The sequence below is a fragment of the Populus nigra genome, chromosome 1 (genome assembly GCF_951802175.1).
Source record: "Populus nigra chromosome 1, ddPopNigr1.1, whole genome shotgun sequence".
Classification (NCBI taxonomy): domain Eukaryota; kingdom Viridiplantae; phylum Streptophyta; class Magnoliopsida; order Malpighiales; family Salicaceae; genus Populus; species Populus nigra.
In genome coordinates this window covers 3,496,743-3,521,174 of record NC_084852.1, presented here as the reverse complement: position 1 = coordinate 3,521,174, position 24,432 = coordinate 3,496,743, and the positions used below count along the sequence as shown (strand labels likewise).

The following is a 24,432-nucleotide window of genomic DNA, read 5'->3' as shown; positions in this document are numbered from 1 at the left end:
GACTTGCGCACGTTGATGAAACACTGTAGGGTACCGCTGTTCTACCAACAATATCCACGCGAGAAAGAGAGAGAAAGAATTCTCTTAACCTCATCTTTGTACTTTTCTCATGCTTGGTTTTAACGGTTTATTTAGAATTTACGAGAGAAGGAGTGAAGGACGTTGTGCCATAAGACTCCCCTCCTATAGTTGGAGTCCATTCTTTGATGTAAATGAGAACTTGTGGCTTTGGTTTTGTCCCTTCTTTTATTATTATTATTTAAGCTTTTGTTTTTGCCTTGCTTTATCCTCTCTTTCATTTGTTTTTTTTAAAAAAACTTTTTAACTTATGAATTCTCACTTATTTGCAAATAAATAAATTATAAAGAGAGAAAGAGAACATATTTTAGCAGCTGCTTAGAACTGATGTGTTAGGTCATGCTATATTCTTGGGTTGATGAAGATCCATCTCTTCTTTTTTTCTCAAAAAAAAAAAAAAAAAACCTATAATGAAGGGGAACATTGAGAGATCATTCTTTCTCCAAATATGGGGTGTACGCGTGTTGATAGGAGAAAACTATTTTTACAACGTATTAGTAAATCCACGAAGCTTCGAGCTGTTAAAATTTCTTCAAGGATGCTCAAACTTTTTTCAATGTCGCCATATATCTATGCCACTGCCTACCAACTATTCTTGTTGGAAAGAAAGTAGAGTTACTACTAGTCATCAATTACCTTAATAAAGACAATCAACACGACCTCAACAAGAATTCAAATATGCAATATGATTAGAAAAGAGGGAACGTCAATTCGAATATGATTTCACCCCTTTAATACTTTACGTTAAGCATCCAAGCTTTTACCTCAGACCTTGATCATTTTGCACTTGATGGCAAAGAAATCTCCCACTCCATGAGACTCGCGCTTGGCATCCAAAATGATGTCCCCAGATTAGTGTTAAGCGAGCACATCACTGTCAGAATTTCACAGAAACCGAAATCACTAGCAAGTGATGCAAAAATTGGAATTGAATATTGACATGCAGCTTCAACATTTTCATGGTGCAATCCATAAATTGCATACAGCACATCTCCCAAAAGGGTATATGAGTGTATTAAATTAAAGAAATCAAACAAGATGCCGAAAAAGAAAAGGTCGCCTACAATATACATATGCCTGTAGCATAAAGCAACCTAGAAAGCAACAAGCCACTCCGCATCGGACTCGAGATTAGTTCTTCAAAATTCCACTACAAGGAAATCAAACTCCCTGCCGGTTGCCAATGTGCTCTGAGCTCTATATGATAATACTCTACCAGAAATAGCTCCCATTTAATTGTGATAGGACTCTCCTTCAAATCTTATAAACCAGATGATGCCGAAGAGAATCACAGGTAAACTTGTTTAGCTTATCTACAGGGGTTCAAGAGATCCACTTTTAAGTCTCTCCATCCTGGCTTGAAGACCAGACAATGCCTTCTCATCCATGGGAAGAACCCCGCTATGTAAAGGATTCTCCATACCCGTCGAGTCTGGCGCACGAAGAATCTGACTTGACAGTCCATTATTTAGGTTCTCATTCATAGACATCAATGGCCTGCTTCCTGAATCGGGATTCCCAGTAGCAGCAGCTAACTGCATACTCTTCATTCTCTCTCTAATTGCATCTAATGTCCCACTGGTTACTGCAACTACAACACAATGGGTCCATCAATAAAAACAACCAAAAATATAAAGTTCGTGTGCGTGTGTGCGTGTGTGTGCGTGAGAGAGAGAGAGAGAGAGAGAGAGGGGCTTAGTGAATTTACCTCCACCAATAAGCTTCTCATTTCTTTGGTCACCCAAAGAATTCTCTGAGACGAGACCTCTAGATAAAAAGGCACTAACTGCTCTGTTGTCTTCAGCATATGAGGGAGGAAGATGAAAGTTTGTTGTTTCGGGTTTAACATGCAATGGTTTAGCATCATTTAAGGAGTTTGTATGCACAGGGGAAAGGGGTTGCAAATCAGGGGAAGAAACATTTAAGGAGGATGGCGGGGGGGTTGAAATTGGCAAACTAGAAGGTGTCCTTCCAGCAGCAGTATTCTTCTCCATCTGCAATAAAAGCAATGTTTGTTGGCAACTTCATCTATGACACTTCCACACAATGACATGATTGAGGAATTGCATACCTGAGCTAGACCATCTCTGATGTAAGTGCGAAATGCCTCACTAGCATTTTGGAGTTGAGCAAATATATCAACCTATGATTTGGAAAAAAGAAGAGGAAAAACTGAAATGAATAAGCAGCTCACAGACCCCCAATGCCAGAGTACTAACCATAGCAAGCCCCTAATTATCTCTAGGAAACAGAAAAAAACAGTACAATCACTCTACCAATAGACACAAAAACATCAATTACTGACCTTAGGATATAACTGGGTGATGCGATAGAGCTCATATAGACCAATGGTGCAGGTTTGTTTGTCACCAATTTTCTTGAAAATGGCAGCAAGTTCTTGCTGCAGTCATGGCAAAATCAAATAGGTATTATTGAGAAACATAGGGAGGTAAAGAGAATGGATGAAAGCAAACAAAACTAGTTTGATTTAGTAAGTGCAGACAGCCAAATTGTTTGAGATGAAACTGGGAAGTTGATACCTTCAACTGAGCCTCAGCAGAATGCGCGGCAGGTGATGAATTGTTGGCTGCAGAATCACCCCAATGATTTTGGCCCACAGGAGCTGTTGAGGTCAACATTCTTGCTGCAGCTAAAGTCTACAAAAAAAAAGAAGCAGCAGGATGAGTAAATATACAACAAAGTTGAATAAATGCAGGATTGCACATTTCTTAACTTTGTACCTCAAGATTAAGATCAATGTAGGCGAGAATAATTGGCTGGGGTTTCATGTCGATAGGAACCATCGATAGGTGACCCTTTATTGCAGCTCCACGAAGCTTAACAAGTTCATGGAGAACAGTTTTCACCATACGCAAAGGCTTGTCATCTGCTCCAGCTCTGTTTATAAGTTCAGAAAACACATAGAAAGAGGGAAGTCAGATCAATTAAGAGACCAAAAGGAAAGGTAAATATAGATGCTCTGGAGATATCAAATGACACAATCTAACAAGAACCAAGCATTATCAGGTAAGGGGTCAATAAAACATACCTTCTCCTGATTTCTTCCATCCCCAATTCTTGTAGGTAAATATGGATGCTCTGAAGGATGCGGTCAAGATCAACATCATATATAGTAGTTTGAAGAACCTGAGTAACAAAAATCAATCTATGACATATTCAACAATAATAAACAATGGTTAACAAGCTAAACAGTCGAAAACACAATCATGCTGGTACAAGTGAAGTCACAGATGCTAAAAATAGTGTTCAGGAAATTGCAACTGGAAGAGGATAGGGTAGATATCACCCTTGCCAGCTCGATAGATGGTAAATAACATTCCAAAATAGGGTGCTACACTGTTTCAGTCTACCATAAATAAAAATAATGGGCTAAAAAAATCAATCAACTCCATAAGGGGACAAATGACGGTTCTGAATGGCACCAAACAAATCAATTCACCCCTTCGTTCCAATTACTTAATTGAAATCCTTTCTTGCAAATTTCTCCAGTTTTGGACAGCATGACTGAAGTGATAACATGTTAGACTCAGTGGTTGCCATTTTGGTATCAAATTTATTTCACAAATCTCTTTTTAACATGTTAATGGTGTTCACACTTGGCCAACTGGGTCTCACCCACTACCTCCCAAACTACTCGCACATACCATGAGCATGACTGGATTTGGGAAAAGGAAAGAAAAAACAAGAGTGGGAAGGGGAAATTGCTGATTTAAAAACGACTGAACTAATATTTGTAGCTGGAAAATATTCCATTCATTCTTTCCCTTTCTATCCCTTACGAAGTTTGTTCCATTTTGGCAATTATACTTCTGGCTCAAATTTCACCAATTAAGCACCTCAAAAATTGTAGTTACATCCCCCAATAGAAAAACAAAAGCAAGAATATGGTATTACTATTCAACCATTCGCTGACAGAATTAATACCAATTGAAAGGTAAACTGTCTACAACTACTAAAGTAGATGATACTAGTTTATGTTATTGCCCAAAACATATTTCATTTTCTCAGCATCCAACAGAAAATCAGTAAAACCAAACTTAAATCAGCTGATTTTAGCTCCCATGTAATTTATAATCGAGCTTCCACAAGGCCAAACCAGAAACAACTTTTCAGATAAGTTTTTCAGAAATCACATGCAGGATGTGCGAGAGTTGGATTCACCCCATGTCTAACTTCTATTGCCATGTGAGCAAATGTTTTCGAAATAAATTCCATGTCAGAAACGATTGTGGCTGGATCTAACAGAAGCAATGAGAAGCTACAAGAACCCCAGAATGTCTTTGAAATGTGAGCAGTTTCCAAATGATGACAAGCTAGGTCAGCACTATTATAGTTACGGTGGCAAAGTCGCACTCATCCAATCTAATAACTTAATGTTCAAGACTGCCTTTACATCATTTTGACCAAACAGACAGTGCATTACTAGACCTTTTCAAATGCACTCATAATTTTGAAAAATCTATTTGATAAATAGTATTCGGGTTCTAAATGAAGTCAGCAGGAAGATGGCATCAAGCACTGAAATATCAAATATATTACCTTTGTGAGTTTGATAAGGCATTTTACAACAAGGTCAGAAAACTTCTGATTCCTGATAGCAAAGGTCTCAGCTGATGCAGGTGAAGGCCACCTTGTGGGATCCAGTGGTCGCAACAGATTAATCAGCACAACAAAGGATGAAGTTCGATCTGCATTATCCTGTACATATGATGGTAAGTTAACAAAAATTGACTTCTTCAAGCCAAAAAGTGGGCACATCATCGGGTAAATGTTCACCAGAATCTTAAGCATCAGCACATTCAATGCCTTTAGGAGCTGGCTGCCATCATCCATATGTGGGACCCTTTCATCCAAAAGCCAAAGTAGAAGCTCCGTTATCAGACTGTCAAGAGTACTCTCTTTGACAGCATAAGCAAGAATTTTATTTTGAAAAGTCTGCAGAAAAGTACACGTAGTTAAAATTTTATCAAGAAATAGATCTTGATGATGGATGGGGTTGTGGAGAGGGAGGAAAGGGATCATTCTGAGGCAGCATGGCTCTCCCTTTCTTCCACCATCCAGACCACCATACACTCAGAAATAAAGAGTACAGGTTATGTAGAGGGATGTTCCTGACAAAAATTACCTGCATGAGTGTATTAAGTACATATTTACAAGCCCGTGATGAGGCTCCAGTCAAACTGAAGTCAAAAGTCCTCGATACCTGATCAATATAAAAAACAAGGAAACAAGTGAGTTTTGGCCGACCAAGCTGGTATTAAAACAAGCTAGTTCACATCTAATTGTGATGAAAAAGATATCAGACAACTTTCATGAAACAATAGTCACCTTGTTTGCCAAGCATGAAACAAGTTTATCTGCATCTTTCACAAGTTCATCCATAGCACTGCCTTCTGCATCGTTTGTGGCCTGTGCCAACTCATGGCAAACAACTTTCATACCTTCAACTGACTGCAAGTAGAAAATACTTATTATATAGTTCAGGACCTCATCTAACAATAGAACAATCATGCAAAACAATTGCACATTGGAAAAAATAATAAAGAACCTATGTTATGAATAGAATTAAAACATAACATTTTAATTCCCATGGCAAGTGAAGAGAACACGCATGAGTTGGAGATGGACATGCATAAGACAGTTGGACACATCATTCAACATGACAGTACTCTTAACCTAGAAAAAAGTAATTTAAATAGCAACAACTTTGCAAAACCAAATATGACCAATATATGGAAGTTAGGGAGTGAGACTTTGTCAGACCTGAAAGAGTAAGTGTTCAGGCAGAACCAGTTATCTAAGAAGCATATGCAACAACGCAAATTCAAGCCATTAAAAAAAAAAAAAACAAAGAGCTGGCTATAAGATAAAATTATGCAACTCATGCAAACAAAAGAACTCAAGAAACAAAGGATAAAACAGTGAATTATAGATTCACAATTGAACATAATCTGTGTGGATCTTGTTGTATTAAGTACTGAATCCTGAGATTCATATATCTAGGCTAATTGTTCTTTCCTGCCAAATTTGGTTTTCTAGCAAGACAACCTTGGCCGCACATTCCCCACAAAAATCACATATACTCCAGGACAATGCTTGAAACTTGAAACAATGCACTCTAGTGACTAGAAAGGATCGAAATGAAATCAGCAGAAAACCTGCTCCGGGGAACCAAAAGAAATGATGTCCAGAGCTTCATTCCAGTCTGCAGGGCCATTGGCACTCACGAGTGCACGGGGCATCATATGTCCCTCCATATGAAGCTCCTGAGTCCCATAGTTTTTCCTGCAAAATGACAATTGATACTTAAGGAGAGAACTTATAAATTCAAAATGCCATTAATGAAAAAAAATAAAATGATGATACCTAGCTATAATAGGACCAGAGACTGATTGTGAAAGTTCCCCGCTCTGTTCTGCTATATCAGACCTGAGTACAAATAAGGAATTTAAGGTCAGAAGATATAACCAAATTCAAAATATAAGCAAGTCAGCAGCTTCTGAGCCAAGAGTCATAATTTTCAACTTCCGATTTACATACACTTGGCATGGAAAACTGGATAGATGTTATATCAATACCAGTAGCAGAAAGAAGTTCAATAAAAGAAAGGTCAAATAAACAATTTTTTCACAGTAATAATCTTAAATAGGTCACATTCATAAATCATAATACTAACAAAATAGAACTCCAATTGAAATGCAATGCAAGTATCATAAGATACACACCCATTTTCCCTAACAGAGCGCCTTAAAGCAGCTCTAGCATCACCAGGGCGACCTTCCTTCCTTTTTTCCATCTCTCGTACCTACCAAAAAAATCATGATGAGTGCACTGAAAGTGGAAAAAGGATCAAAGCACCAATATACACTCACCTTCCACTTAAATCTATCATCTATCATGCTTTTCTGAGCATCTGTCAGCTTCCCAAGAAATCTCCAAATGTCCTCACCTGTTGAAGTAAGAGAGCAACAATTAATACATGAAGTGAGAAAGTAAGAATGATATTACTGTTACTTGAGAACATAATATGCATCTGTGCCCAGCCAATGGAGATTCCTAACACTAAACTTTCAATATTAGCAATCCTACTGTAACAATAATGTGACTGGTTATTTCATGGTATCAGCACGTACCAAGAATCTTGTAACCTGTAGCCAGTGTATTTAACGCAGCTTTTCTAGTTTCACCATCACGCTCTGCTGTCAAGCTTGCAACAATTTGCAAGGATTTTAACTGTCCACTTATCTATAGAGCAACAAAATACAGGGATAAGTGAGCAAAAAAAAAAGTGAATACCAATGACAGCATAAAATATCTAATTATACCTCAGCCCCATGATGATCAATCAAGAACCCAACTAGATCTGCACACTCAATTCGAGTACGGTTGTTTTTAGAGCGCAAACCCTCCAGAATGTAAGGGAAAGATTTTGCTGCTGAATATGCTTGCACAATTTGTTTGGTAAGCTCACGCATTTTTTCTCGCACTTTCTCAATGTTATGCCCCAACTGCATTTCAAATATATTATGTTAAAACTATTAAAAGTATTTTCCCATCAGAGAACAGAATCATGGCATCCAAGAAAAAAATAATGAATATTTTCCCAGATGCTCGAAAATTCATGCTACTGAGGTCTTAGTAGAACCTTTTCAATCAAGCATGGAAGAAATATAGCTGCTTCAGATTCACTCAATGTGTAGGCCTCATCCCGGAGCCGGTCAAAAAGATCAGGGAGAAATTCTAGCACCTGTCCATTTCAGGTCAAACTTCATGTGATTGCATCTCATGACGCATCATACTCAAAACATAAGTGTGACACTACAATGACAAAAAGGGAAAGGGGGGGGGGGGACCTATACCTTCAATAGGCAAGTTGTGTTAGATTTACAAAACTGCAAAACAAACCACCTCAAAAGAATGTCCAAAACTTCAATTATTTCCTTTCCAATGGATGGAAGGGCCTGGAAAAAAAAAACATGTAAGTTTCAATTTGATAACACTGTGCCATGCTCAAGAGTAATCTCCAATAGTCAAGAAAATAGCCAAAAACCTTATGTAACATCTCTAGCCCGTCGACTTGTTTCTTAAAATCCGGACTTAGAAGTCGCCTGTTCAAATCCTCTCTGAAGTATTTCATCATGTCACTCTACAATTTGGGAATATGGAAAGAGAAATCTCAAAACGCTGGAAAAGAAATCCAATATAGCTTACAAGCAGCACTGTATAAAACCAGACCTCAAGATCTTGAACCTGTTCCATCCGTGGCTCTTCAAACTTAAACCTCCGTACTACCATTCTCTCCCTATCCTCCTGTGAATAGGCAAGTGCATATGGAAAATGTTTAATCAATGCTATTTACATCTAATGAAAAAATCAATGTGTCATATCAACTACCTTGTTTGAGTCCTTGACATTCAATAATGCTTGTGACTGAACAGCTCTGTCCTGAAAAGACATAGTTGGCTCTGGCTTTGACCCTTTCATTGGTATGACTCTCTTATAAAGCCAAGACCATAAATAATCAATCTCCACATTGAATTTCAAAAAATATAAATGAAATAGGAGAAACATACCGCAGATATAGATCTATTTGCATGTTTTGAGATGCCATTGGAAGCAGCTTTTCCAACCTTTACACTTGTTTTGGATGATGGCCCCATTGAAAGTGTTTTTGTAGATTCAAACGATTCTGATAAGCCATGACAAATTTCAATATGCAATCTCAAAATATGAGGCATGTGCATGCATGCAGAGACACAAAAGAAGTCATGTAAGTTACCACAGGACAGACCTTGAAAACCACCTGCAGGTCTCACTCGTTCAAGAACAAGAGCCAACGCTGGCCCTTGAATATCTTTCAGATTCTTCTCAATCTAAGAAAGAGGGTACACATATTAGGAAGTTTGGTGATCAATCAATACAGGTGAATGAGGAAAAAAACACCAGAATAATAATAAAGCGCTCACCATTTCTTGTCCACACACTCTCAAAATCTCGGAGATGCATGCTTCAGCTGCTTTTCGAACATCTGATGATTTATCCTAACAAAAATCCCAGAGGAAATGTCAAGAATGCAGAAGGTGAGTCATGAAATGTCTTTTTTCAAGAAAACTAAACTAGAACCTACCGTCATAGCAGAGCTGGCTGGTTTCAGCAAATGTATGGCATCAGAAAACTCACTTGATCCAGAAAGTTGCTTTGACAGCCAATCAAAAAGATCCTTGCGGCCTTCAGCACCAAGCTTAGTTTCTATCAGAGCTGCTGTGATGTAAGGAACCTAGAAACAAAGAAATGTCATTATACCAAACAACAAGAAACCAAAATACCCCAAAATTAAAATAAGACATGTTATCAGTAAATGCATGAAAAATTACCATTTTATCAAGATGAACAGCAGCAACCCAAGAATCTAAAGTATTCAGAGTGCATTCCCTCATATGTTTCTTATTATCCCCAAGACATTTCAAAATATCTGACAGAACACCCTGCAAAACCCAGCCAACAGTAAACTTGAGCTTTTTTCAGGACAGCAAATGTATATGTAAAGAAACACGCTCATCTAGAGCAGACCAACCTTGCTTGACTTTTCAACAGCCGGTCCCATAGCAGAAGCAACACCACCAATGGTAGTCAAAGCTGTCATGATTAAATTTTTATTGCTGTCATAGAGACGCCCTCTAAGGGCACCAAATAATTCACCTGGCAGCCAAATAAGATATTAATGATCAACACATTGCTAGTTGTAACAGAAAGGTTATTATGACACTATGCATGTCTTAATACAGCTTTCTAACTATTCAAGTCCATTTTAACTTGAATGCATACCAGTTCCAGTTGGTTGAATGCGTTTATTAGCCTCCTCTAAAATTTTATTGACAGCTTCAATCGACTCCAGTCGAACCTGCAACATGGATTTAAGAGTCAAGATGATAACAATAACTGAGGGTTTCACAAAGGTTATCATAACATTAAGTGAGTTTGCTTCATCAATGTTGACAGCATACCTTCCAATCAGGACTTTCCAAACTCTTGATCAGAGTAGGTGTTATCTTTCCACTAATGTCTTCACGTGGCAGGCTATCCAGCCCACCACCAGAAACAGAAGAGGTGGATTCTGATGTCCTGACTGTTTTCTTTGGAGCGGCGGAAGCACCCTGGAGACGTGTAAAAGGATCAAGTAAACCATATAAAACAAACATTTTGAGAAAGGAATTTGATCTTCAGCTTCCCATTACCTCAAATGGATTTTTATCATACTCAGCATCAAGTGCACTCAGCAGTGCAGGTTTGACATCAGCAAGAAACCCTTTAATATCTGCAAACAGAGAGAGAGAAAAAAGAAAATACATATCAAGGATTCATGGCATGTGGAAAATTAATAATAATAAGATAATCACACACCTGGACCAACAAACTTATGTAAAGCACCCAAAAGTTTTATAGTTGCATTTCTGCTTGCGGCTACACTCGACTGTAGCCCAGTATCTTTACAGAAATCAATTAAATCCTGCAAGATATGTCGCATTTCTCCTTAAAAACTGCAACTAAAGGATGAGAAAAGGAATAGAAAGATAATCTTCAGTATGAGGAAGAGTTATTGGGAGGAGGAGACAGAAGAACCTTAAGCTTCAAATGTGACACACCAAAGTCATCAATTGCCGAAACCATCCAGATTATTCCCTCACTAAGAACCTTTGGATTCTTGTGCTCTTTCATAATTTTGTAAAGCTGAAAAAGACGAAATTCCACAGATTATTCAGCAACAAAAAAGAAAATGGTGATAGTGCTCTCTAAATCTGGTTCAGTCTTTGCATTATACTAGACCAAAAGTAAAGCAAATTGTTAAAGCAAGCACCTAACTGTAAGTATACTTACTCGGTCAAAAACAAATCCTGGACCCACTGCTTCAGAGAAAGTGGTAAGGCACTTCATGGCATGAGCTCTGGTTTTAATATCCGCTACCCGTTCACTTATACCTGTGAATAGGTATGAAAAAAAACTTTGTAATTTATCCAATCCATTCACTAACAAGGTTAAAAAGGAAAAATCAACTTAGCACAGAATTGGGAGGGTTCGCATTTATAGAAAAAATACAAGCAATCTTTCACAAAATATAGCTCTAGCTTCAAACAAAAGAATAGACAAATAGCACTTAATACCCACCTAAAAGGCAGAGCACTACACATTTCTTCGGAAATTTTGATGCAGTTGAAGCTAGGTAAGTAATGACTTCAATGACCTGTTGCTGAACCTGCACTTTTGATTGTATTTCTTAGTATTATAACCATTACAGAATTGAGCTCGAAATCAATCTGTTCATACAAAAATGTAAAACATCAAAAACATTTAAATACCTGAACATTTTTTTCATTCCATCCAGGAATAGCACAGAGTAAACGAATCAAAATCTCCACAGATTGATCAAGATTCTGTAACCCCTCCACTTGTAGTTTAAATGAGGATATTGCTGCAGCAATTTAAATGAAAAAAACAAGAAAAATTAACCAATTAAATGCAGCTTATGTAACATGGTATAAAAAATAAATAATAGACTCCCGTGCACCAACATATAAATTAGCACAGTTAAGTGGACCAAGAACACATCTCTTTGTAAAGAACAGCATTCTAATCAACCACCCAATTAAAGAAAATTTATACAAACACAAATATATATCCACTCATAAAGTTACAATCAAAACAATTTTACAAGAAACAGCCAAAGAAAATGTTGAATACATGTCAGGAAAAAAAAATCTATATCCAAGCAATTTACCCACAACCAACATAGCATGAGGTAAATTCTACTGAAACAATACAGTAGCATAAAAAATGTCACCATATTCACCATCTTTATGTTAGAAGAAAACCTGTTCACAGTGAAGCACCCTAAAGCATAATCAAATGTCACAAGCAGCTTGCAACTAAAGATTTCTTAAATCAAATTAATAGATTTTTGTAGTCCTGTTTCAAATTTTTACTTCTATAGTAAAAGAAAACAATGAGCATTTAAAACCTATGATAGACAAAAACAATCAACCTTCAGTTTTTGAAATTGAGAGTAAGCAATGGCATCGGAGTAGCAGAAACAACAGCTTCGTAAGCCTTCAGTTTTTAATCTATGCATGAAACAAGCAAAAGGTTCTTATAACATACCTTCCAACCGCTCTTTCCACACTGCGCTCTTCAGTTGGGAAACAGTATCTGCTTGAATGAGAGAACCTAATCTGGTTTCAATTTCTTCAAGACTCATCTCTGCTGGCTGCAAATATCAAACAGAGAGCAAATCATGTATCAAAAACTATGAGTACAACTGACAATCGACAAAGAAAGCTTTTAAAAACAAAGGCATTCGCCTACCTCAACATCCTCAGGTGGTTCAATTGCTCTTGAAGATTCTGCCCGCCCAGCACCATCTCCTTTCTTGCTAACCCCTGATTTAGTCGGCGCTGCCTTTTTGTTAGCAGCCTGACAAAAAGAACAATAGCACAATCAGGAACCATCATAGTGATAATGTCCCTTTAAGCAAAATTTAATGTGAATCATAAGAAAAGGAAAAGAAAAAAGTAAAAGAAATTCACAGCTGCTGGTGCAGGCCTCTTCCCAGAAAGCATGCTTGCCGCCGACTTTTTAACAAATGAGCCTTCTGATGTCTGCAAAAGAATTTACACAAAAAACTTTCTTAAGATCATGATTTGAATGAAACTGAAGAGGCCAACCCTTAGAGAAATATCGAAGTGAGGTGCATAGAAAACACACTCAGGGAATTGAGACTAACATACAAAAGAAATTAAGAAATAAACTACTAGAAATATAGAAGAAAGGTGGATAAGTCAGCTTTTTTTATAATAAAGAAACCGTTGAAACGAAAACAATTTACCAAGGAACATTAGAAATCAGCCGTAAATAACAATATTATTAAAAAACTCAATACATGTTTTCCTTTCATCTTTCAATTAAGAGCAGCTGGATCATGCTGACTGAATTTAGTGACCTAGAAACAAGGACCATAGTCAAAACATAAGGCCCTTCCCCTAAAGGAAATTATATGACTAACCACAGCTGGAGATTTCAAAATAAATGTCACTCTTCCATGGTGCACATTGCGCATATCTACCTCTTAAAACAGCTTTTTCTAGAAGTCTAATCAACAAAGTTTCTAATGGTACAAACAAGACAATTCTTGTTATAATGTAATTAATGACTCTGTTGCAAATGATAAAGACAATCTAATAACAAAATCAAGAATCATAAAGTTTCAAAAAATAAAAGTCACAGCCCACCTCTACCGATGACATGCTTCCACGAACAGCTTGGACTGGACCTGGCCATGGCACAACAAGCATGATCAACTAAATTAAATACAAAAATAAATATATTTAAAGATTTAATAACCCTAAATTAATTGTTGGGATAGCATCATGGAAAAAGGTGTGCGCACCTGAGGATGCCACAGCAGGCACACCATCTCCTGAACCTGCTATCATTTCAGACAGCTTCTTTCTTCTCACATCATCAAGTTTCTCCAGTGATCGCTCCAAAGGCCTCATGCCAACCGACTAAGCAAGAATTTGAGAGTTACAATAGCAGTAGCTAAAAGTGAAGCAATAAATTTTCAATATTTTTCTTGAATGGAAATACTACCTTAGCTACTGCTGCTAACACTGAAAAGGCAGAATCCCTCACATCAGGAGTCCCATCATTGAGGCACTGCAAAATACAATCACTTAATTCAAAACTAAAAAAAAAAAAAAAGGAAAAGTGGAAGCAGATAAGCAAAATCTGTGCATTCCAACAGCTGCATATCTTATAGCTCCATGCATCATAACAAAAAAAATTAATAGATGATGATCCATGAATAGTCCAAACCATAGGCCAGTTCCAATTCACAATGTAAAGATTGATTTTCTAATTCTCCTTCAAAATCTTATAAGAGACCAAAGAGAAAAGCTCCGTTATCTGAAATAAACACCAGCTATTGAATATGAAATGCAATGTGTTGAAAATGAAATGGACACTAGCAACAAGCATGCAAAAGAATTTGATTATACGCATTACTGTAAGAGCAATGGATGCACTAACCTCCATACAGATAGGGACATAATCCTTGTGCACCTTCAGAATAACAGCCTTGTTACTTGTTTCAATACAAAATGTCACCCAGTTTAAAGTTAATGAGCGCACTAGAGGAACTTTATTTTTCACTGCTGTTTTGACATCTGCAGTAAAAGAAATCATTCAGAACCAAAACCACGTAACCCCATAAACCATGAGCCAATAGTGGCAAACAATTTACCCTATATGCCTAAAAAATGAAAACCAGGGCATTATAGATGACAAGAAAAAACTATATGGGAAAAGAAACGCTAATTATGAAAAGAATCCGCAAAAGAAAAATAGATCGAAAATGCATGATTTTCTCCTTGAGAAGCCTAATTATGTTGTAGCTATGCTCACATCAGTTATGAAATGTATTAAAAACAATGATGACAAACTTGTGGTGCCAATCCAAAACAAGCAGATATATAAAACAAACAGAAATATAAAGGATTAAATGACAAAGAGCAGGGATTGGTTAAACCAAATACAAAAAACTAAAAGTACAATCTCTAAGGCTCAAACAACTTAACAGAGTTTATCAGAATATGAAAGTATTTGGAATGAATGGCGAACTTGCCTTCAATGATATCAGCAAGATTTAAGCATCCAGCTGTATGCATCGCTTGCAGAGTTTGAGCAAGTGCCTCGGTGAGTGTAGGTTTTTTCTCTTTCAATTTTTCCTATTAAAAGAAACCATAGAAACAGCACTGTTGTCAGAGTTAGACAGGTAGTATTAAAAATTAAAAACTCATTTATCACACAAGACAAACGTGTGGACCAGTTCAACACACTCAGGTAGCCAAGGTTTGAAAAGCATTATTGTGTGAGCATGTGTCATCATCAAAGTGTATATGGCTCTTACAAGCAATACAGGTAATAAGAACCGAGAGCTCCCAGAAAAATGGGTTCTTAGACCACGTGCAAGGTTGCCAATAGCTTGTATGGCTTCAACTGCAACAGCGATGTTCACATCTGTAATAAGCTGCAGGCAAAATCACAGTGAAGCATAGATCACAGAAACTTCAAGAAGGATAAGAAAGCATCATAATAAAAGTCACCATGGACACAATAAACCAGCAGCATAAATAATACAGAAAAGCATTTGTATTCCTACAAGTTGAAAGCTCTATACCAGGTTCAAGTTGCCATATTGAAATTCAATGGTATTCGATGGCTATACACAAATGCATTATACATAGTGAAGCTCTTTTAATTGGGGGGAAAAGGGAAAGAATTATACTTCCGGTGGTAAAATAGATCACAGATACAACAAGGATAAGAAAGCATCATAGTAAGTCACCCTGGACACAATAAATCAGCAACACAAATAATAAACAAAAGCATTTGAAATCCTACAGGTTCAAAGCTCGATACCAGGTTCAAGTTGCCATATTGAAATTCAATAGTATTCGATGGCTATGCAGGAAATGCATACCACAATCTCTATATAAAATATCTTAGAATCAGATCATCGTGGTTGGACAACAATCATGAACTTTTATCAGTATGACAACACTCAATCTTAAAAAAGAGAGAAAAGCACGAGTATAAGGTTTTCAACAGCCAAATTATGGAACCTCATAATAACCTTGCATGTAAGGCTAATGACAAGTATTTGACTTGGCACCAAATTTCAAAAATAATTTTCCTAATTATATTTGGGTTATGTAGGTTCTCATCTCTTCCACAAATTGACCAAACAAATGCCCTTCACCAGAATCAAAGTCAACTAATTGTCACCCAAATAAATTTGTTTTTTTTTTAACAAAAATAACCTCATTTATCAGAAAAGGAGATAAAGAAAGCAAAAACAAAAAAAAATGGAAAGGAACACAGAAATTCTAGCAAAAAATATAGTAACAATTAAAAGGGAGATGATTATAGGTAATTTAAAATGGTTGTTCCAACTGTAAGGAAAAAAAATTACCTTCTTCAAAGTCCGACAAACTTCAGAGAAATCACCAGGTGCTATCCTCTTTGTGGATGCAAGCTTCGTCAGCTCTGCAACAGCCTCCTTTCTTTCTGACCATTTGGTGGCTTTCTAAGAGGTGGACACAAGATGTTAAAAAATAGTAACAAACAAAACTTGAATATTTAGAAGATGATAATAAGAAGTTAGATAAATCCAGAACACTAAAAACATGAAATAAAGAAGCACGAGCACTGACCACTCCATCCCAAAATCCAGCCTTCTCCAAAGGACCCAAAATATCAACCGGGTCTACAAGGTCATACTCATCTATTTCTTGAGGAGCTGACAGTCGTACACATACCAGTAATGGCATATTAGTCAATTGAGAATGAATGGTTAAAATACTATGGGAGAAGTTAAATCACATACCTTCAGCAGCAACTTCTTCAGATGGACCAGAACCCACAACTTCTGATACCCCTTCTGGCTCTGGCTCCTTGTCTTGCTCAGATCTGATCACATAAAGCATGTTAACTCTACATTCCAACCAAAGCATAACAGAATGGACTTCCAACAGATAAATATCCTACTTTTTAAACTAATTGATAAAGGAAGGGAAACTGTGCATTGCCTAGCAGCGGATCTAGAATAACAAACTTGCAAAGGTTTATAAATAAAACAACACCAACACCAACCCAAGCTATTGATAATGATAAGTAACAAATTAATCATTGAGAAAAAGGAGACAGATTTAACAATTGTAACATTACAACCTTAAAGTTATAATTTCAAACCAATCATGTACATCAATAAACATTACAACAAGCTTCAAACCAATGTTGTAAATTACAATAAAGAAACTTAAAACATATGATCAATTCAAAGCATGGTAATGTTGGAAGAATGCAAGCTCAAAGCCTAAGGAAACATCTCAGGAGAACTACAGTACCTCTAGTAAAATGCATGAAAGAGTAGAAAAAGGCTCTTGTCTAGATTTACCTAATCTTGCGGGATGGCTTAGCTGTCCCTTTAACATTAACAAGCTCAGCCTCCAATTCTTTTTTCTTCAAGCAGGAACATGGGGGAACAAAGGGAAAAAATGTCCATTATAATGTATAGGTAAAATGACAGTGACAATGTCATGCAAATTAATGAATAAATTTGTTGTACCATGGTATCTCGCATCTTCTCAAAGAGAATTGATTTCACAGGATCTTTTCCGATCCACCGACAAAGCTCAAGAGTTAGTCCTTTAGATGATGCACGGACATTTTGATCCTGGTGGTCAAACAATTCTGGAAGCATCTTTAAAATCCTCTTTGGGGGGACAACTTTGGCTCCAAAATCACTGTTAGCAAACAGAACAAACAACAGGGACACTTAGACAAATAAAAGAATCAGTACTTTGCAACAAAGAAATATTGCTTGCAAACCTTAAGGCTTGAAACATAACGTCTATAGCGGGCACCACAGCTTTGGCAACTTTGTTCTTAATTGCTTTCTCCATTGCATCCTGCAATCACCAAACAATTAACTATCTTCAGAAAAAAAATAATCAGGTTTATTCATGCTAGAATTTCTTAGCCTTTGGTGAGCAAAAGGCCTCCACAACAAGCAACAGCTAGAAACTAAGCTAAACAAACATCGATGGCAAATTTTATGGAATGCAAGAAGGAAGGAAGGAAAAGAACATAGAAGACAGTGGAAAACAAAAGAGAGAGAAGACAGAGACAGAAAACTGCTGATTGTTACAAAATCCTGAAGCAAAACAAAAGAAAGGCTACAAGCGCTGATTCACATTCCAAAATACCAGAGTGTACAGGACAGTCAGATACACTCAATATCAGGGATTTTAATATACAGTAAAAGAGACTGTCCAACTTTGTGCCACTTTCCAAGAGTAATCAAGTCTATTCAAAGAATCTTAAAGCCTACCTAATTGTGCAAGTTCTACAAATTCTAACTACTACTATGAGATTACAAAGCTTGCAGTTGATTTTTCCCAACCAGAGCACGATCATACAGTCAACAAGAAAGTTTCTTAATTTCAATAAATTAAGGCTCACTGATGTACCACACAGCCTTTGTGGGACATAAATTCAATTTTTTCCTACTATATGGAGATTCAAATACTAGAGAGCAGAGGCAAGTTGCGATTTTAAATTATTACTTAAGAAAGTTTCATCGATAAAACTAATAATTAAAAGATCAGGTAGCACAAGAAAGTTCATGTAGTACAGACCCAATTTACCATCTAAGAACTTCAATTTTCATTTCTGTTTTTTGAGTACATGAGCATATACAACTAAAGGTAAGATGAGATGAATATTGATGCAAGTAGAAATGTAAATCACCTCATGTAAATGATCCTAAAGGACAGAGCATGCCTAAATTAGAAAAAGGTGAACCACTTAATAAAAGGCACCACTCCTTGACAAGCCACATCACCAACCTCCAAAATTTTGAGGTGCTACAGTAGACAAAGGTCAGTGTTGTCAAAGGAAGCCCAACTAGAAATGGAAGAGGAAAGGTGAGCCTGAAACAGCTCCGTTATACCCTCTAAGTGATGCACTGCATTGATCATTTTTTGCTCTTTTTCTCAATTATGTCCATATGATGTACTAGAGTAGATTGCATAGCTAACTTCCGTTGTGCCTTTAGACAATTCTTAAAGTGGATGAGAGCACTACATAGAGAGAGTTGTAGAAGCACAACTTTTTCCCACAGTGGGCATCCTAGAATAAAAATCATCTCTTCTGTTATTTCAGAACACCAACAACAAGCCCTCAGTGACCATCTAGTTGGGTTTGGCTCTGTGAAGTGTGGCAGTACAAATTTGAGGTATGACTTTGCTAGCTCCCACATTTGCTATGAATAACCATAAAAATACAAGCTCACACCATTTAGTCAGCCTCTACATAATCAGCAAGCCTATCCTGTTATGCTTAGGGCGCCTTGGATATTTAGGCACAGTCATTTCTAATTTATTTACCAACTAAATTTAAATCCAGCACCTAATTTACAACACTAGATTGGCATGGTTAATTTTGCAAAAAATCCACTTAGTAATGCTAATAAAAATGAAGACTTTTAGCTGAAAATCTCCAGAGCATCATAAACCTAGGAACAAATAGGAAACCAACTGAAGAGTGGTGATAACTATTACACTGATATGTGAAATGGACACGAAGCTACCATCAATCCTACAACTAATTACGAATCAAATACCAACATTACACACTGGAATGTCAACAAAACAGTAAAAACAGTAAAATAGCAATAAAAAACAACTACCATTTTAGTACAGGCATTTAAAAAAATATATCAAAATTTGTTCAATTTCGGTAAACATTATAACAATTCATTCATTCATTATCAACAAACAATTAAACAAGAGAAACATTCCAACACTTTTACCATAGCAAAAAAATTAAAAAAAAAAAATCAACCAAGACTAACACGCATTCTCACTCTTTACCAAAAACCATAAAATCACTCACCAAAAAAACATCCACAGCTTCCAACTCCACCCACAGCATAAACGCTGCCTGCGCTTTCTCCACAGTCTTTGGCCTACCAGTAAGACACTTAGCCACAATCGCATCACACACTTCTTTCGCATACCTACACACCACCACCACCACAACAACAACAACAAATTAAAACCCACAAAAAAAAAAACGAATGCAAAAAAGATAAAAACAAATTCCATCACCTTCCAGCATCCGCATCGGCAGCACGTAAAAACGCAATCAAAGCATCGAGCGCTTTCTCCTGTACAGGCGCATTTGAATCCGCAACCGTTTTCCTAAACAACGGAGCTAACAAAAAACCGCAACAAAATGAATCCACATTTGCGACACAAATAACAGATCTGAAACCTAAAAATTGTATAAAAAAATATTAGAAACCCTAACTAACCGAATTCACGAAGTCTGGAGTCTTTAGGATCTGAAATGGAATCACAAAGAGAAGCCAAATCGATATTGGCTTCGTTTCTAACTTTCCAGTTCTTGTGTAACAACCGATCTTCCCATGCCAATTTCTTCGCTTCCTTTAACAACTTCTCTTCTTCCGACATTTTCTTTCTTTTAGATCTCTCGCAATTTCACTGCGGCGATTTCTCTGAATATTTTTCTTCTATTTTTTTAAGTTCCTCTCGCCGGCGAGAGAGGCTGGAGGAGAAATGACAAAATCAGGGTATGGATTAGAGAGGGGGAGAGTACGATATGTTTTTTTATTTATTTATTTAATGTTGCTAAATCAAAAATCATGAGAGTGAGAGGGCTATTTTGAGATGTACGTTTTTGAATTTGGAGAGGTTTTTCGACGCGCGGTGTGGGGAGTTGAATGCACGTGTTGAGGGAAGGGGATTGGGGCGGTGACGGTTGTTTGGGAAGAGGGGATGGTGGGGTAAAAAAGGGAAGTGATTTTGGGCAAATTGTTAAAATGGAAAGAACGTTAATGGTTTTGAAATAAATTTATTAAGGTGTGTTTTTATGGTTTCTTATTTTAATTTTTTTTCTTTTTTAAAAAAAGACATTGATTGATGGAGAAAATGTGTTATTAATAATAAGAGTAGAATTATAAATTTTTAAAGGGATATCCTTGTAAAATACTTATCCTAACAAAACAAAATTAAAATGTTTTTGTTTATAAAATGTACCATACGATATATCTTAAGTTTGTTTATTATTATGTTTCTAAAATATTTAAAAAAATTAAAAAAATTTATTTTTTTATTTTAAATTAATATTTTTTATGTTTTTAGAATATTTTAATGTGTTGGTGTTAAAAATAATTTTTTTAAAAAAATTATTTTAAAGTATTTCTAAACGAAAAACACTTTAAAAAATAATTAATTTATGCTTTTTACGGGTGAGTCACATGGTTTATCTCTTAAATTAACACTTAGATTTTAAAACTTTAAAGATGGCATGCACTCCTAACATCTTAGCTAGAAAAAGAGATAATAAATAGCATTTTTCTTCAAAACTCACATCAAAAGCAAAGAGACCATGAGAAGGAGGGATCCCCACATTTTTCAATCTATCTTTGTTTTTATTTGTTCAATTGCATCTCCTAATCTTAAATATAATAGACAATTTCTATGATTGTTTGAAGGCATTATAATTATAGTAAATTTAAGTTATAAATTATTAAATATTTTTATTCATTTATTATATCATAGTAAATTATTTTATTATTTAATAACTTAACGAACTATATTATTCACTACATTATTGTACCACTATAACTCAAAAAGTGCATTGTTTCCTCAAATAAAAAATAAATATTATTTATTTTGTAAGAAGGTAAGTGATTATGATTGACTTAATCCACGGTAAAAATTTGTATTTTTTTTTTGTAAATTAGCTAATTGCTTTATAATTATGATAGTTATTTATAATTAGGGATAGTCTTGACAAAAAAGATTTTTTTATTACTTTAAAGAAGGAAAAAATATTATTTAAATAGTAAAAAAAATCATACTTGAGTAACTAATCTCATTGCATTGCAAACACTATCTTATCTTTTCTTTTTTCTTTTTTTGAGTAACTAATCTCATTCCCACGGTAAAAGTTTTTTTTTTATGTAACTTTCCTTACTAGACAATCAACCAAGTCATTAGCCGCTGTAAGGATGCGAGAGAAGGTGATGACTACAAAGAATTAGAAGAATATAATTGAAGTGTGATGAGGTTCGAAGAAATTCTCTTTCGTCAAGGCTTTTCTAAAGCATCGCAGTGTTTTTAAAGATTAAAAAAATAGTTTTAAATTAATTTTTTTAGTGTTTTTTTTTTTGATATTTTGATGAGTTTATATCAAAAAAATTAAAAAATATTATTTTAATATATTTTTTAAAAAAAATTACTTTAAAAAATAATTTCTACCCCTTCTTCAATCAGCTTTAAAACTAATAATTATATTGAAACATTAAAAATCAAATATTGGACTTAAAAATTATTAAAAATCATAAGCATCTACAAAATAAGTCTTTTAAAAGACACAAACGAACTGATCTTACAATGATGATCATGACCTTTTTAATTTCAAGCACCTCCACCTTGTTTTGACTCATTGATTATTTTAGGAATTAGAAAAGAGCATAAGAACTTAGCCTAATGGTCTTTGAATGCGCCACTAATTCTTGAAATTCCTAGCTTTTTATAGATGATTCATATATATTACACTTCTTGTAGTAGCTAGTTGGCTTCTAGGTGGGTTAGGCCAGAGCTTTCTTCCATCCTAGTTTTGCAAAAGATCATTCTTGGTGTATATAAAATGATCATTCTCGATTAGCTATCTTGTGAAGAATCAAAGGAAAAAGATCATCCCATTCAGGGCAACATCACTTTTAGTACATTGTTGTTCTTTGGTAGCCACATCATCCAAAACATGTTCTATTCCCTTCGCACAAGCTAGTAGGAGGCATATACATAGCCACTATTTTAGCTATAGAAATTCATAAAAGGTGTAAATCTTGCAATTATTTGGATAATGGTATCCAATTTGTCAAGCAACACAAATGCTTCTACTTTAGAGGTGAAGCAAATCCTTCTCACATATAAGAGTGCATAGGAGAGATACCAGGAAGTAAAACCAAGACAATAATTGTAATGCAAGATTTTATAGTGAAGTTTCTTTTACTTTTATGGATCCAAATTAACTTGTTCATCATATCACAACAAGACCCATATATGGGTAGTATTACAACAAATACTAAAAGAGCTCAGTGTATGATTGTTCACTCTTTCACTGTTCACCTGGACACAGATTGCTGTAGATTAAAGTTGTGTAATGACGGAATTGTCCTTGCCAAAGAAACTTACTAAACATGCAGTTAGGGGTAGGATTGTCTCTTTCATGAGATACATTTGACATTGAAAGAATGATTAAAGATAACATGGTTTGTTCAGGTTTTTTGGGATACAGTATAGATACTAATTTGACCTTTAAAACACAAAATTTTAACATTTGGGTTGAGGGCTTCTTTTGTCTTTTCACAAAAAAAATTAACAGTGAAGATACAACCATGCTCATGAAAGGAGAAATATGCATGTGTTAAGGGGCTTCTCCGTTTTTTTCTTTTATTGAAATAGTTCATATACGAAATTACCCTTGGGTTTCAACAAAAACAAAGCTGCATGTATAGGTGTTTTTATCGCACGTCACACGCGCGACGTCGGTCGGTGATTTTTGCTTGTTTGCTTAATTCGTTGAGAGTCGCCACCTAGTATTTCATTGAGGGTTATTAGGAAACCCGGATGTACTAGTCTTGTCAGAGATTCACGGATAAGGAACTAGTTGTGGTTAAGGAAGGTATTAGCACCCCTAACGCACCCTACATGAGGTAAGCTGCTTTGTGGCTTTGATGTCATAAAGAAGTTTTAAAAATTTTATTCTTTCATCGAATATTAGAAATACGACTTACATGTAAGTTCATAATCCTTAACCGTGAGCAAATCAAAATATTAAATTCTTCTTTATTCTTTGTAATTTTATCATAAAAAAACATCCATAAAAAATACAAACAACACATTCATTTTCACTATATTTTCCTTTTTTTCTTTTTTTTACATCCACGCTACAAATTATAAAAATTCAAAACTAAACAAAAATTACATTAAACAATTTAAAAATTACAAAATAGCCCCTAAAACTCTAGGAATTGCAGGGAAGGCCTTCTGGAACTACAGAAATAGTGGCAGCGCGTCTCCACCAGGCGCCACCGCTAGATAACCGGGGAAATAGAGGAGTCTGGCTTGCTTTCTTCTTCTCTTCCCTTCCCTGCTGACGGTGAGGATCCCCATCATCTGGAAATCCAAGAAAATGCACAAATGGCAGTTGGTTTTAATTTTTTTTTTTAGATATGCTTCTCTCCCTTCTCCTTCTTCGGATCTACTTCACTACAGGTCAGTTTATATGGGTTTCGTCTTTTTCTCTTTTCCAGGTGGGCAGTGGTTTAACCAAGGAACTGCTGGAGGTGGGATTTCTTTCGCATCTTTGCTGCTGCTACTGGTTGGCAAGATCTTGAGAGAGGGAACGTTGGAGGCGGTTGTTCATAGTGAGACTGAGAGAAGACTGGGAAGAAGACAGCGGGGGCTGCCACTGTGTTCGACCTAAGGAAGAAAGGAGCCGTTATGGGGCTGGTCTCCTGTGCCAGTGAGCGGTGGCTCTGGTGGAGAAGAAGATGGGGCGGCTGTGGTTTGGAGATGAGAGGCCATGAGCGGGGAAGATGAAGGGGGACGGTTGAGAGAGGGAAGAAAGTTTGTGCTCTCTGGATTTATTTTTTTTTGCCCGAAAAAGAGGGGGGCAGCTGAT

The 24,432-nt window shown here is 36.1% G+C and overlaps 1 protein-coding gene across 2 annotated transcripts; it reads right to left on the bottom strand.

The window, feature by feature from the left end:
• Window positions 1-989: 989 nt before the first annotated feature.
• Window positions 990-20,365, bottom strand: LOC133696741 (protein MOR1-like). 2 transcript variants are annotated; one of them, XM_062119111.1, is made up of 54 exons: window positions 20,030-20,365; window positions 19,824-19,929; window positions 19,609-19,732; window positions 17,542-17,621; window positions 17,279-17,456; window positions 17,108-17,172; window positions 16,538-16,620; window positions 16,365-16,450; window positions 16,124-16,237; window positions 15,059-15,178; window positions 14,774-14,876; window positions 14,179-14,315; window positions 13,741-13,806; window positions 13,538-13,655; window positions 13,380-13,420; window positions 12,678-12,749; window positions 12,457-12,564; window positions 12,253-12,358; window positions 11,454-11,566; window positions 11,263-11,350; window positions 10,975-11,075; window positions 10,720-10,827; window positions 10,501-10,606; window positions 10,335-10,414; window positions 10,104-10,253; window positions 9,925-10,000; window positions 9,674-9,798; window positions 9,474-9,584; window positions 9,227-9,376; window positions 9,066-9,140; window positions 8,891-8,972; window positions 8,673-8,788; window positions 8,494-8,595; window positions 8,335-8,409; window positions 8,150-8,245; window positions 7,959-8,060; window positions 7,745-7,846; window positions 7,425-7,607; window positions 7,233-7,344; window positions 6,972-7,048; window positions 6,825-6,904; window positions 6,466-6,528; window positions 6,258-6,384; window positions 5,428-5,550; window positions 5,225-5,302; window positions 4,876-5,034; window positions 4,639-4,797; window positions 3,128-3,225; window positions 2,820-2,976; window positions 2,619-2,735; window positions 2,384-2,479; window positions 2,150-2,221; window positions 1,787-2,072; window positions 990-1,663 (listed from the first exon to the last, which is right to left on the bottom strand). In XM_062119111.1, the coding sequence occupies exons 1-54, from the start codon at window positions 20,187-20,189 to the stop codon at window positions 1,392-1,394; spliced, it is 6,084 nt and encodes a 2,027-aa protein (XP_061975095.1). In that variant the 5' UTR covers window positions 20,190-20,365; the 3' UTR covers window positions 990-1,391. The 2 variants fall into 2 exon arrangements, with proteins under 2 accessions (XP_061975095.1, XP_061975029.1); XM_062119045.1 differs by having other exon boundaries at window positions 990-1,669; window positions 20,030-20,364.
• Between the last annotated feature and the right edge of the window lie 4,067 nt (window positions 20,366-24,432).